We start from the raw sequence: 14,698 nt of genomic DNA, 5'->3' as shown, positions 1-14,698 counted from the left end.
GAACAACCTCAGTGGCGGGGCCAACTCTGAAGCCCAGGATTCAGCTCACGCAGTAGCTCCAGAGCTCTCCCTCTGCAGGGCCTGGAGGCTCCGGGGCGGGGCCGCTGATCTGTTCAGCTCGGGGCAGGAGCGTCCTTGCTGTCCTGGGCCCTCCCGGCCTCTGCCTGTCCCGGGGGAAGGCCGGATCCTGGGCTGTGTCCCGGGGCCCAGTGCTCCTAGTCCTGCGCTGTTGGATTCGAGTTCCGGTGGCGGCGTAGCCCCTTCGGCGGATCCCGCCACTGGAGCCCCTCTGAGCTGCTCCCGGCTGCGCAGCCCCCTCCGCGCAGAGCTGCCGTCCGAGCCCCTTCTGAGCTCCCTGGTCTAGCCGTGTGAGCGCTGCAGCCCTTAGGGAGCTCGGCGCACTCTCCCGGGGGCGCAGGTGTCTCTTACTGTCCCAGGGAGCCTGAGGGCATCCCTGCCCTCCTGGGGTCCTGCTCCAACTCCCTGGGAGGCCTTTCCGCCCGGGAAGATTGGTGAAGCTCCTGCTTCTCCGGGACGGGGCTCTCCTGTCCTGGGGGCACTTGCCGCGGCCTTAGCCGGGCTCCTCGCGGGGCCCCTCCCCCTTGGATGCCTTTTATTTCTTTATTCCCCCCCCCCCCACCTTGATAGAAGCGCGACGTTTTCTCACTGTAGCATTCCAGCTGCTCTCTCTTTAAATCTCAGGTGGAATTCGTAGATTTTCAGGATGATTTGAAGGTTATCTAGGTAATTTGGTGGGGACAGGTGATTTGGGGACCCTACTCTTCTGCCATCTTGCCCCGATATTGTTGCTTTTTAGTTTGAGCAGCTTGTGTGCTGCTTAAATCATGCAGTTTGACTGAGAAAATTTTTCTCAAATAATGTGAATGAGGAATACTTTTATTTTGAATCTTAATAAACTTCATTAATGGGGGATCCCTGGGTGGTGCAGCGGTTTGGCGCCTGCCTTTGCCCCAGGACGCGATCCTGGAGACCGGGGATCGAATCCCACGTCAGGCTCCCGGTGCATGGAGCTTGCTTCTTCCTCTGCCTGTGTCTCTGCCTCTCTCTCTCTCTCTGTGACTATCATAAATAAATAAAAAAAATTTTTAAAAAATATTAAAAAAATAAACTTCATTAATAAGTCATTCCATTGTGAAAGTTATTTACCTTGAAATATGTTTGGCAATACAGTTTTATTTTTTTTATTTTTAAAATATTTTATTTATTCATGAGAGACACAGAGAGAGAGAAAGAGACATAGGCAGAGAGAGAAGCAGGCTCAATGTAGGGAGCCCGATGTGGGACTCGATCTCCGGCCTCCAGGATCATGCCCTGGGCTGAAGGTAGGCACTAAATCACTGAGCCATCCAGGGTTCCCCGGCAATACAGTTTTAATTATGATATGTTGATTTAAAGTATCTGTCACATAGTTACACCTGTTCAGAAATTGCCTTATTATGGTCGAACCTATGTGAATAAGGTGATAGTGATTACTGTAATGTGTGAATTTTTTAAGCATGTCAATTCAGAAATGAAAAGTGTAGCATACATGTAATTATTAAAATTTTAATTTGATACAAATTAATGTAAAAAATTGATTGCATTCAGACTTTAGGTAAGAGTTTTTAATTTTTCTTAAATTCATTTATTTTAACTTGGCATATTTAATAAGTTGTCTCACTTATCCATGTTAATAGTGAAAAATATTAATACCAACAGGCAGCTTACCTAATGGGTTTTCTGAGAAATTCTACCTAATTGTAATTGAGGGCACCCAAGACAACCGTTCATTGTTACACATGTGGAATTTACATTTAAAGTCCACTCCTGTCTCACTGGGTAAGTCTTTTTTTTTAATCTTTTGAACTTTAAGTAGACTTAAATTAACAAATTATATGTGGTTAGAGCAGTGCATGTTTTTAAACCTTTTGAGTGAAAATAATTGTATTTTATTCAGTTAATCAGATTCTCTGATATTCTGGCCATAAAGAATTCTATTAATATGTTGTTTTATTTTTTATTTTTATAAGGCTTTGGGATTATAAAATGTAGCAATTTTAAGATTTACAGGTTCCCCTCCTCGGTTTATGGTTCTTATGTGTTTTATAGATGAAAAAGTAGATACAAAAATATCTGAAGCAGTTTGGCAGCCAGAAGAACATTATTCTTCTTCTCCAGAGAAGATCGTATCTCCTTTTTCACAGAAGTATCAGGCTTGCAGAGCAAATCTCCAGAGTACCAGCAAGTTGACTCTGTCTTCAGAAATGGTTTATAGCCAAGTGTTGAATTTGCCAGAAGGAGTTGAAATAATAAGTGTTAAGCCATCAGCAGGTTTGTATAGTTTGTGAAAAAAGACTAATCAAACTTGGTTATCCATGAATATTTAGTAAGGTATATAAAAAGGGGCACAACTACCTGTTTGTAAATCATGTGGAAGCAGAATTGGAAATACTATCTTTACCCTGAATTTAAAACTTAAATAAATTCTCAATATGTTTTCAGATTATTCTGCATTTGTCAGCCATTTGTAGTCTTAAATATTGATTTCCCAAACAAATTTTCGTGGTGTCATTATGAAGAAAAACCCAGAGTTTCCTGTGCAGAGATAATAACAAGGTTGTGCCTTATTTGTCATCTTTGATAACAATAGTAGTGACTGCCTAGAGTTGTGTGCCGTATAGGATTCTGACTGTGTGGGTCCCAGTATATACCTATCATCTTTATCCTAGGGTGGCAGTTCTCAAAATGTGATCCCCAGACCAGGAACATGAGCGTGATCTGGGACCTTGTTAGATGTAAAAATTCTTGGGCTACATGCTGGATTTACTGAATTAAAAACTCTGTGGTGCACCTAAAGGCTATTTTAACAAGGGACCCAGATGATTCTGATTATACATTAGATAGATTATGGACCACAGTTCTAGGGTATCAAGAAAACCAAGACAAAATCTGTCATTTTATCATTCAGTTCTTTGGTTTTCATTGTCATGGTGTGTATTTTTGTTCTTTTCTACTTCTCTGTTGTTTTTTTGGATTTATGACTTTGAATGCTTCTTAGGGCTTTATTGATATATCAGGTTCTTATGCATTTTTAATTGGTGAAATTAGCAGCAGGAGTTGGGGTATTAACAGTATTCTGATAACTTTTAATTCTACTTCTTTGTATATTTTACTAAAAGAAGCATCAATGCAAGGGAAATTAAAGTTTGAAAATGAATGTTTGCATTGACACAATTTTAAGAGCTGTTCCCTTAGCCAGAACAATATGATCTTCACTGCTGAACTTCAATTAAAACAATATGGCAAATGTAAGAGAAATATTTCTAGAAACAGTCCTCTTATTTAACTTTGGTCCAAGTAATTTGGGCAGAAGAAGAAGAGTTCTAGGGAAAAGGAAATTTCTTTTGTTTGGCAAAAACAGACAGTAAAAGCTAGTCTTAAGAACTTATTTTTAATGCATCTCTTAGGAAGGTAAGCTATTCTCTGTTCAGCTCAGACATACCAATGAACAATACTATTTGTATCCTTCAGCAATACTGCTATATTCCTTTAGGGTTTTTTTTGTTGTTGTTTTTGTTTTGTTTTTTTTTAGAAAATTTAAAATTATGTCAAAATGCTTTTAAAATATAATGTCCTATATAACACTTCTATATTATAATTAGTCTTTTAAGTTTAATAATTTAGGACAGGAGTTGGCAGACTATAGGCCTGAGACCTGTTTTGTAAATACCTTTGATTAAACCTAGCTACACCTATTGATTTACTTTTGTGTATACCTGCTTTTACTCTAGACTGGCAGCGTGGAATAGTTGGAGTAGAGACTCTGTGGCTAGCAAAGCCTAAAATAGTCACTACTATCTTAAAGAAAAGGAAAGCTTGCCAGTGATTTAGGAAATTAAGAGTTTATAATTAAATTAAGGACAGGAAATATGGAGCACCTGGTTGGCTCAGTCAGTTAAACATCTGCCTTTGGCACACGTCATGATCCTGGGTTCCTGAGATTGAGCCCACACATTGGACTCCCTGCTCAGTGGGGAGTCTGCTTCTCCCTCTCCCTCTGCCCCTCCCCCCGTTCATGCTATCTCTTGCTCATGCTCTCAAATAAATAAAATCTTAAAAAAAAAAGACAGGAAACATTTTGTCATGCTTAAGAATCTTCTAAGCATCAGTAGTATCAAATACCCTTCAATTATGGAGGATCCATTTCATAAGTTAGGTAAGCACAGACTGCTCACAAAATGGTAAAAATACTGAAGAGAAGGAGCCATAACTGTTGACACCATTTTAAAAATGTATTGGTATCTTTAAAATAAGATTTATAAGAATTGGGTCATAAGAATTAGGTGAAAAGAATGCTGGCCTGAGAACCAGGTTCTCAAACCTAAGGATTCAGGTTTTCTAATTCTGTCTTATTCGACCTGTTGGATTTAGCATGAGATACTATACACACTTGGTCAGGGGTCCTTACCCGTAAGATATAGGAATTGAAGTTACCTCATAGTTCTCTTTCAGCTCTAGGTTTTGATAATATTTTCCTTTTTGTATGCCTTTTTGAAGTCCTTAAAAGCTTTTTATTGATTTTGTTGACTCATAAACTAAATATAGGTTTTCTTGTTGTTAACAGTGCTTTATACAAGGACTTTAGTACATGAAAACAGAAATATTTAACCAAATTTGACATTTTGTTAATGGATTATTTTTATTTTAGGACATCTGAGTTCCTCTTCCATATATCCTGTGTGCAGTGCTCCTTACTTATTGGCAACTTCATGTTCGGATGATAAAGTAAGATTCTGGAGATGCAGAGTCACAGATGGAGAATCTGACACATCAAAGAATGAAAGAATGAATCTTGAATACATTTGGGAAGAATGGCCATTGCTTATCGAAGATGGGCTTCATAGCAATAGTAGTATAACCGTCCCTGGTAGGCCTGTAGAAGTTAGCTGTGCACATACAAATAGGTTAGCAGTAGCATTTAAGCAGCCTGCATCTAATAGTAGGTCTTCTCAGGACTTTCTAATGCATGTCAGTATTTTTGAATGTGAGTCTACAGGAGGTTCATGTTGGGTCCTTGAACAGACAATTCATTTAGATGAACTGAATACAGTGTTAGATTCTGGTATTAGTATTGATAGCAATTTAGTGGCTTATAATAAGCAAGAGGTGTACTTATCTAGTAAAGAGAGTATCACATCAAACACAAAGCACTTAGTTCACTTAGATTGGATGTCTAGAGAAGATGGTTCTCATATCCTCACTGTAGGAATTGGATCAAAACTTTTTATGTATGGACCCCTGGCTGGCAAAATACAAGAACAGGCTGGTAAAGAAAGCCTAGCATTTCCTCTCTGGGAAAGTACTAAAGCTGTGCCGCTTTCTAAATTTGTACTCTTAAGAAGTATGGACTTGGTTTCTTCTGTAGAAGGCTCTCCACCTTTTCCTGTTTCTTTATCGTGGGTCCGGGATGGTATTCTGGTGGTAGGAATGGATTGTGAAATGCATGTCTATTCCCAGTGGCAGCCATCTTCTAAGCAGGAACCGGTTATAACAGATTCATACAATGGGAGCACTCCATCTATAATAAGTTTAATAAAACAGAGTAACTCATCGAGTTCTGGATTACATCCTCCAAAGAAAACTCTGACTCGATCTATGACCAGTCTTGCCCAGAAAATCTGTGGAAAGAAAACTGCCTTTGATCCATCTGTGGATGTGGAAGATTCAGGTCTTTTTGAAGCAGCCCATGTTCTTTCCCCAACTTTACCTCAGTATCATCCCTTGCAGCTTTTGGAACTCATGGACCTTGGCAAGGTTCGGAGAGCAAAAGCCATCTTGTCACACCTTGTCAAGTGCATTGCTGGAGAGGTTGTGGCTCTGAATGAAGCTGAATCCAATCATGAGCGCCGCCTTAGGTCTCTCACTATCAGTGCTAGTGGAAGCACTACCAGAGACCCCCAGGCTTTCAACAAAAGTGAAAATACAGATTACACAGAAATAGATTCTGTCCCTCCACTTCCTTTATATGCCTTACTTGCGGCAGATGATGATAGCTGCTGCTCATCTTTAGAGAAGTCCAGTAATCAGAGTACCTTAAATAATTCAAACCAGGTGTCAAAAGAAAGTTACGATGAGCTTTTTCAGATCCCAACTTTAATGACTGATCATCATGTGTTAGAGACAGATGAAGAAAATACCAAGCCCAGGGTCATTGACCTTTCGCAGTACAGTCCAACTTACTTTGGTCCTGAGCATGCTCAGGTTCTTTCTGGCCACTTACTTCATTCCAGTTTACCAGGACTCAGCCGGATGGAGCAGATGTCTCTGATGGCCTTAGCAGATACAATTGCAACTACCAGCACTGATATCGGGGAGAGCAGAGACAGAAGCCAAGGTAAAATTAAATAGAATACAGGATTGGGGGAAAAATTGATCATATGTTTACTCATTTACACAGAAAATAATCAAGTAATTTTATAAAAATTATGCCCTGGAAGGTTTTTTAAATCATTATTGTTACCTTCATAGTAGTTTTAATATATGCTGTTTTTCCCATAAATCATAGTACTTTGAGAAAGTATACAAAGATTCATTATGCCAGTCATTTTTACCAGAGATCCAACTGAATCCTTTTGAGTTTTTTGCAAAAATTAACATTAATTAATTGCTTTAGGTACCTGAAAATAAAAGGTGCATTCTGCTTTACTTTTTTTCGTGTTGTAGTCAGTATTAATTTGATTCTTTAAATATTGAGATTTTTTAAAAAAAAATTAGCACTAATGTGTACTTCTACCTAGACTAATACAGATAAGTATATTAGATCTTTTCCTCACCCAAGATCATTTTTTTCTTTTTAATCTCCTGAGTTGTGAAAAAAAAATTGAATGTAGAATTTCCATCAAATCTCAGTAAGATCTGAAATTAACATGCCCAGCTTTGTGCATAGGACATTAGGATGCACCCCTTGAACTATGCTTGAAAGATAAATATACAACTATTCTTTCCCGTATTAGCAGCAGATTACTGGGATGGGCTATGACTTGAATCGACATGGAAAATAATTTTACATACTCTACAACAAAGATTAAACTATTTTAAAATTTAGTCATATTTTAAGTAAGATAAAATCCAAGGATGTTGGGTTATAAAAAATATCACTAATCCTAAGACACTTAATTCTCTTTAATATTTTACAGAATATTTAGATATACTACTTTTGTCTGTAGTGTATGGTCATGAAGAAGAAAGAAATATTAGATAATATTTAGACTGATAGCTTTTGTCTATTTCAAAATGTTTTGTCCAGTAGTTGGTGCTGTGACATTTGTTACTTGCCAGAATTATTAACATTTACTTGAATTTTACTAATGAAATGATTTCCTTACAAATACAAATAAGTAAATATTTTATGTTGTTGGTTTTTGTAGGTGGAGAAACTCTTGATGAATGTGGGTTAAAATTTCTTTTGGCTGTTCGACTTCATACTTTCCTTACAACCTCCCTTCCAGCTTATCGAGCTCAGCTTCTCCACCAAGGTGATTTTAGTAGTAATCTACTAAAGGGAATGGGAGTGAAAGTAGAGAGGCTTGAGGACATTTGTTTTTGCCCAGATATGATAACGATGACAAATTTGACACAGACTAAGTTTTCTTAACTTACTTGTAAAACTATTTATTTCTACTTAATTTTCTTTGCTTAAAATACTGGAACATTTTTGGTAGATAGAGTTAATGAAGAAATGGATATTGGGCAGTTGGATATTCTGTGTTACATTTTCAAATGCATCATACATTAAAGGCCAATAAATACTGTTTTATTCTCTAACTTCTTTAGATTTTCGTTCTCCTGTTTGACAATTATTGAAGTTGTGTTTAACCAAAATTTGAGTAACATTTTTATTACAGAAATAATATATATTCAATTTTTAGTTGTCTTATGTTCAGAGTATAGAACATCGAAAGTGCAAATTCACTTACCCCCAAATTACTGTTAACATTAATGTGTATTTCATATACTAGTTTAGTACCCTTTCAGAAACTCTTATGTAGTTAGTCAGGACTCAGAGGAACAGAAATACTGTACTGAAGTTTAATGGTATTTCTTGGCTATGTGCCCAGAAAGTTCAGAGGTAGAACTGCGATCCAGCATTATTGGATCTGTAGTTTTAAACAGTGTTACTAGGGGGGACTCCATAGGTTAGCCTCTGCTCGTTGATGTCTGCCTCTTGCTCTCGCTTTTCCTTTCTTTCTGTTTCTACTTCCTCCTTCCCCTCACTTTGTATTTAGCTTTGGAAAAGTAAAGCTTAAAATTTCAAGTTAAGGTGTTTATTTATGAAACATTATTGACCTCAGTTGAGAGATAATAGGAATCTAAAAATAGTTTAGAATAGCAGTCCATTCATTGCATAGGGGTTTTCCTTTTTTTTAAATTTTTGTTTCTTTCGGGGCATCTGGGTGGCCCAGTGGTTGAACGTCTGCCTTCGGCTCAGGTTGTGATCCCAGAGTCCTGGGATTGAGTCCCGCACCAGGCTCCCTTGAGGGAGCCTGCTTCTCCCTCTACCTTTGTCTCTGACTGTATCTCTGCCTCTCTCTGTGTGTCTCTCATGAATAAATAAGTAAATAATTTTTGGGTTTCTTTCTTTCAAAAGACTTGGGTAGTGGGCATTTCAGACTCCTTGGCATTTGATACTAGGTTTAAATTTTGAGTCCATATATGTCAAAGCCACATTTTATAGTTAATCATGTACTTGACCTAGAAGTAATACTGTGAAGAGACAAAATAGAAGCTCAACAAGAAATACCACATGTATGGGCTAGTAGGTTGAGAGAATTGCTGTTCTCTCTAAATGTTGCTGTTTAAATAATTTGAAAAGTATCTCACATAATAGTTATTATGTGCCAGGTATAATACTATTCTAAATGCTTTAGCTATAGTATTGTAATCCTCACAACAATGTAATAAGGTAGTGCCATGATTATTCACGTTTTATGAATGAGGAAATTGAGGAATCAAGAGACTAAATAAACTTGTCCACTGTCTTGTACTTAGGATTGGGGCTGGACTTCTTGTATACATTCTGATTCTAGAGGCTACATCTTAAGTTCTGTTTAGCACACTGTTCTGTGTCTGCTTGATGCTTGATGCTCTTTAAATCCACAAAAACAAATGTTAGCCAAAGGACAGTGAGAATCAGCTACGAAGAACAATCGTTTCAGCATAGAATAATACTTTATGTGTTTCTTATGTTCTAAGGAAAGATTGTAGGTAGTAGCTACAGAACAAAAATAATCACAACAGCATTTGCCATATAGTATTTTTTCTTATCTTTTAGAAAATATATTTTAATTCTGGAAAATACATGCTTTTTGTGGAAACTAATAAAGTGACAAAGTTGTTAGAAGCAAGAAAATAAAAACCCATATTCCCTTCAACTTTAATTACTTACTTGTAACTCTGTGAGTCTCATAAAAAGTTTAGACATTTTTCTGGCAAACATGGAACACACATTTCTGATAATCATTATATAAACATATTTATATTTCTTATAAACATTATTTTTTACTTTTCCTCAGGCCTGTCTACTAGTCATTTTGCTTGGGCATTTCACTCAGTAGCAGAAGAAGAGCTGCTGAACATGTTGCCAGCCATGCAGAAAGAGGATCCCACTTGGTCTGAACTGAGAGCCATGGGCGTGGGGTGGTGGGTCCGAAATACTCGTACCTTACGCAAGTGCATAGAAAAGGTAAGCTGTGTTTTATTTTGGTATTAAAAAATAACTAGTATATTTTGGGTGTTTTTTTCTTTTGTTTTTCTCTCTTTTAAAGATTGAAGCTATAAAATGCTTTTAAATAGCCATTATATTTCAAAATACCACAGTAATACAGGTTTTTAATGTTTATATTCCAATTCTTAAATTACTAGTTGATACATGTATTTAGTAGTATATGTCTGATTTTTACAAAATAATGTATATACATCTTTGGAAAAATAAAATAGTACTCAAGAGTTTGTAATGAAAAGTGTCGTCCTATATTCCCACTTAACTGTGTCTTTGGAGGCCCCCCAAGAATTACTTTTGAAATTATAAAAAACAAATGTATTTGTGTATATGTGTATAATATGTGTGTGTGTGTGTGTGTGTGTATACATCCATGCATTAGGGGACATATTTTCTAAATATATTGAACAGTTAAATAATGTGTGCCAGTCTTGAATGTGAGAGAAATTATTTTGTTCATTTAAAAATTGTTTCTGTGGAATTTTGACCATTATTTTCTAATTATAGGTAGCCAAAGCAGCGTTTTATAGAAAGAATGATCCTTTAGATGCTGCCATTTTTTACCTTGCAATGAGAAAGAAAGCTGTGATTTGGGGATTATATAGGTAGGTGAAAAGACCGCACTTCAAAATGGAAAACTTTAAATGAAAAGACAGTGTATGAAATAAAGTAAAGATTTGTTTTTCTTATTAAGTGTGATCATGTAGATTCTTAGTTATTTTTGCATTAAAATAGAGGTTCATGAGAAAGAAGCCCATGTGTTTTCCAGAGCAAAAAGAATCTTGATGAGGTCAGTTTAGTTTGGTTTTCAGGTATATCAGTCCAGAAGAATTTTTTGTTGTTGTTGTTGTTTATTTTAGAAACTTCCCATGATGCCTCTATAGAACAAAGAACTAAATCAAAACCTTGCATCTGGGGTGGGGAAGAAGATGAATTGTTGGAATCTTGAACAGGGATCCACCCTCTCCCCTACTAGGAGTTTTTGGGCTGGGTCATCCCTCCAAAGTACCCTCCTGCTGCGGTCCCTGACCTAACCCCATTCTTGAGCTAGGGTCACTTGGAATTTCTCTCTTTCACAAGTTGTCAGCAAGACTTGATAAACATGATCACCAAGAATAGTTTACCATTTATTTTGCATTCAGTCCCAGTTTTCTTAGGAGAATCCGTATGTATGGCAACCTTTGGGGGAAAATCATGGTCAGTGGTCAGTTTCCTAAGAGACTAGAAATTTTAAGATTTTTTTGAGTCAAGATAGGTTGATTTCAGTTTCAGTTACCTTAGGTTTCAGTTACCAGACATCCTCAGACGGCAGCAGGGATGAGGGTGATTGATGAAGTTTAAATGATGAAGTGTGTATTTTATATATATAAATTAATATAAAGTATATATTTTCTATGGATTTAAGCATAATTTCTCAAAGTACTGCTAAAGCAGTCTTCTTTATAGTTTGAAAGAAGTTTTTTCAAGTAGATGTTTACTGTGCTCTTTTTGCTCAGAAAAGAAACAGTTATATAGTAATTTATACACTGGCAAGTGTTTCTTTTGAGTCCTAACTTTTAAATGGCTAACTTTGGTTAAAATTGGTTCTGACTGTAGAAACATTGTTTCAGATTTTTCATTTTTTTTTCTTTATAGGTCCCAAAAAGACCCCAGGATGACACAGTTTTTTGGACACAATTTTGAGGATGAGAGATGGCGTAAAGCAGCTTTAAAGAATGCTTTTTCTTTGTTAGGCAAACAAAGATTTGAACATTCTGCAGCATTTTTTCTTTTAGCTGGTTGCCTTAGAGATGCAATTGAGGTAATCATGAAACTTTTTTAAAAACGCATTGTCATCCTTTTAAGTTCTTTCTATAGGCTTAAATTTTTATTTTTTAATTTCAGTTTAAGAAGAGTGGAAATTATGTAAGCCTAAATAAATACTTAGCAATATTTAACAGTGACTTTTAAAATCTTGTCATTTAGCTCGAATGATATTTATAAGGAATGAAGATTAACCATGTTGTATTGGTTGGTAGAGATAGTTGATCTAACTTTTAAGAATATTTATAAGCAGGTCAAAAAAAGTTTGTCCTGTCAGTTTAAACTTACATGAATCTATATTTGGCTCTTAAGGTGATGAACCTTAGCATATTTTTTACTGATTATTTTTCAGTAAGCCTTAAAAAAATTAAAGCATTTAAGGTATAACGTATCTCAAATTACCCTTTTAAAAAAATTATATTTTAGAGAGAGAGAGCATGAGTGGAGGGAGGGACAGAGGGACAAGGAGAAGCAGACTCCTCGCCGAGCAGAGAGCCTGATGCAGAGCTCAGTCCCAGGATTCTGGGATCATGGCTGAACTGAAGGCAGACACTTCAGTAACTGAGCCACACAGCCTACCCCTGAAATTGCCCTTTTGTTCAGGGTTTCGAACAAATGATCAAAGGAGCTTTTTAATTAGGAAATCATACAGTCTGCTGAGGTAGATGGAGAAGAAAGATCAACAGACAAAATGTCAGGATGCTTGAGTGGCTCGGTCGGTTAGGTGTCCCACTCTTGATTTCAGCTTAGGTCATGATCTCAATGTTGTAAGGTGGAAAACCGAGTCGGGTTCCACGCTGTGGAGCCTACTTAGGATTTTCTTCCCCTCTTTCTCTCCCCCTCTCCCCACTGTCTCTCTCTCTCTCTCTAGAGTGAGAAAGAAAAGGAAGGAAGGAAAGAAAGATGGAAGGAAGGAGGGAAGGGTCACTTGAGTTGAATCTCTTGAGAATTATTTAATAGTTATATACTAATTCTTTTTGCAAGTAAGTAGTACTAGCAAGCAGATTTGCAGTTATTAAATGTCAAGTAGATTTGCTAAAGTAAGCAGTATATGTTTTTTTGTTATTTATTAACTTAGATATTAACAGTGCTTTTTACTCATTCTAATTAGTAGTCAGTTGAGTTTATCTTAAAATGAAAGATACTCCTGCTTATTTATGACCAGTAGTTCTTTTTTTGAAGGTATGTCTTGAGAAACTGAATGACATTCAGTTGGCTCTTGTAATAGCAAGACTTTATGAGTCTGAATTTGATACATCTGCAACATATAAATCTATTTTACGTAAAAAAGTTTTGGGAATTGATTCTCCTGTCAGTGAACTCAATTCACTGAATGTAAATATGCATTATGATCCTTTTCTTCGGAGTATGGCATATTGGATTTTGGAAGATTATAGCGGTGCTCTGGAAACATTAATAAAGCAACCTGTCAGAGAGGATGATGGTAAGCTGCATTTCTAAGATGTTAGAAAAAAGAATTAAATTAGTATTTGTTGGGTACAGAACACACTTGTTGGATGCAAGTTGGAAACATGGACTAAGACTTTTTAAGATTTAGGTGGGAACACAGAGTTAAGTGTGTGGGGTGTTTTGTTTTTGCTTTTAGGTGGAAGGAATTCCTTTTTTCAGAAAAATCTTTTGAAAACCAAGTACTTTGGATTTTCTGTTTTTATAAAATCCATTGAACATAAATATTATCAACATTTGAGTTTAAATTTTGGAGAAAATAATGATGTAAAGGTAGTTTTCTTAGGTGGAAGCTTGTGTATTGGCTAAGTAGTTTTGTAATTTTTATACTAAAAATATTCAGTGTAAAGAAAGTTGATTTAAGGATTTGATCAATTTTTTATGAGATGAGTGTGGTGGATAATTTTTTATAATTTATATTTTTGAGATCTCCTGCCTTTTTGTTTTAGAAATCCCATTTGCTAAAGCATTTCTCGAGGTTAGTATAAAATGGAAGTCTTTCTATAAATTATATAAAAATGATGATATATGCTTTTCAAATATTTTTCCATAGTACAATTGAATTGTTTCTGATAGCTGGTATCATAGATGCCATATCATTTGGAGTACTAACTGGAAAAGATTTTAGTTCATAGCTTTTTACATAGCATCATTTAATTGGAAAGTGTGTCATGTGTCTTACTGTGAAAGACTTGTGAGAAAGCCACTTTTGGTTTTTCTGGTGTCCAGACCACCTGAGCTGAAGATTGCCAAACTGGCCTCTGTAATGCAGGGGGAAAGAAAAGACCTTCCTTATCACTTTTTTTATACCTACACATATTCATGTCAAAAATGTATTTTGATTTGGGATTAATATAAGATCACATACTTTTAGAACCAATTAAATCTGTATTCTAAAAGAAAATTTCAAAAGGCAGTAGTGGCTTGGGCCAGGATGATAGGAGTGGACACAGAGAAAAGTGGTTGGATTTGGAATATAATTTTCAGGTAGACTAGATAGGATTGGATATAGAATGTGATGGAACTAAGAGTCAAGGATAATTCCTCGAAGTTTTTAGCTGGAGATAAATGATAGGGGCAAGACCAGGAGCAGGTATGAGGGAGTGTTTTATGTAGAGAAGACTTCTCTGATAACATGGCCTCTGAGCAGAGACCTGAGTTTCAGGAGGTAGGTTAGTGTAGTTAATTGGGTCAAGAGTAGTATAGGCCAAAGGCTCACTAAATAAAAAGGCTTTGAGGCAAGAGTGTGTGCATGGAAATGGAAATGTAATGTAGGCCTGTGGATATAGCAGTCTAGATTTACAGGGTAAACTTGGGCCTGAAATAGATGTGTAAAGTATCAGTGCCTTGATGCTGTTTGAAGCCATGGGGCTGTATGAGTTCTACATGGAGTATAAATGGAAAAGAGGTCAAGCCCTGAACTCTAGTAGAGATGAGGAAGATTGAACAAAACAAACTCGGAAGGAATGTTGAGGGAAGTAGGAGAATAAGAACTATGAGTATAAAATTGGATATTCTGTTGTTACTTGAAGAAGTGTGAAATCAGTATAACCTTTGTTTTCCTTTTGTGTTAAAACACTTCCATTACAAATGTGTTCTTGTCTATTCTGCGCTGTGTATTAGTGTGGTCTTTTAGTAAGATGTTGTCAA

At 36.5% G+C, this 14,698-nt stretch overlaps 1 protein-coding gene across 9 annotated transcripts in view; it reads left to right on the top strand.

Annotated features, from left to right (window-relative positions):
• Positions 1-14,698, top strand: part of DMXL1 (Dmx like 1) — a 125,310-nt gene that overhangs the window by 53,187 nt on the left and 57,425 nt on the right. For all 9 annotated transcript variants that reach the window (XM_026015413.2, XM_026015412.2, XM_026015411.2 and 6 more), the window contains 8 exons: positions 1,720-1,839; positions 2,110-2,331; positions 4,709-6,394; positions 7,428-7,535; positions 9,573-9,742; positions 10,286-10,383; positions 11,414-11,579; positions 12,764-13,025. In XM_026015413.2, the coding sequence (XP_025871198.1) occupies positions 1,720-1,839; positions 2,110-2,331; positions 4,709-6,394; positions 7,428-7,535; positions 9,573-9,742; positions 10,286-10,383; positions 11,414-11,579; positions 12,764-13,025 (2,832 nt within the window). The remainder of the gene's footprint in view (positions 1-1,719; positions 1,840-2,109; positions 2,332-4,708; positions 6,395-7,427; positions 7,536-9,572; positions 9,743-10,285; positions 10,384-11,413; positions 11,580-12,763; positions 13,026-14,698) is intronic.

Source organism: Vulpes vulpes, chromosome 12 (assembly GCF_048418805.1).
Source record: "Vulpes vulpes isolate BD-2025 chromosome 12, VulVul3, whole genome shotgun sequence".
In the NCBI taxonomy this organism is placed as follows: domain Eukaryota; kingdom Metazoa; phylum Chordata; class Mammalia; order Carnivora; family Canidae; genus Vulpes; species Vulpes vulpes.
The sequence above is the reverse complement of the archived record's forward strand: the minus strand, read 5'-3'. Positions and strand labels throughout refer to the sequence as shown.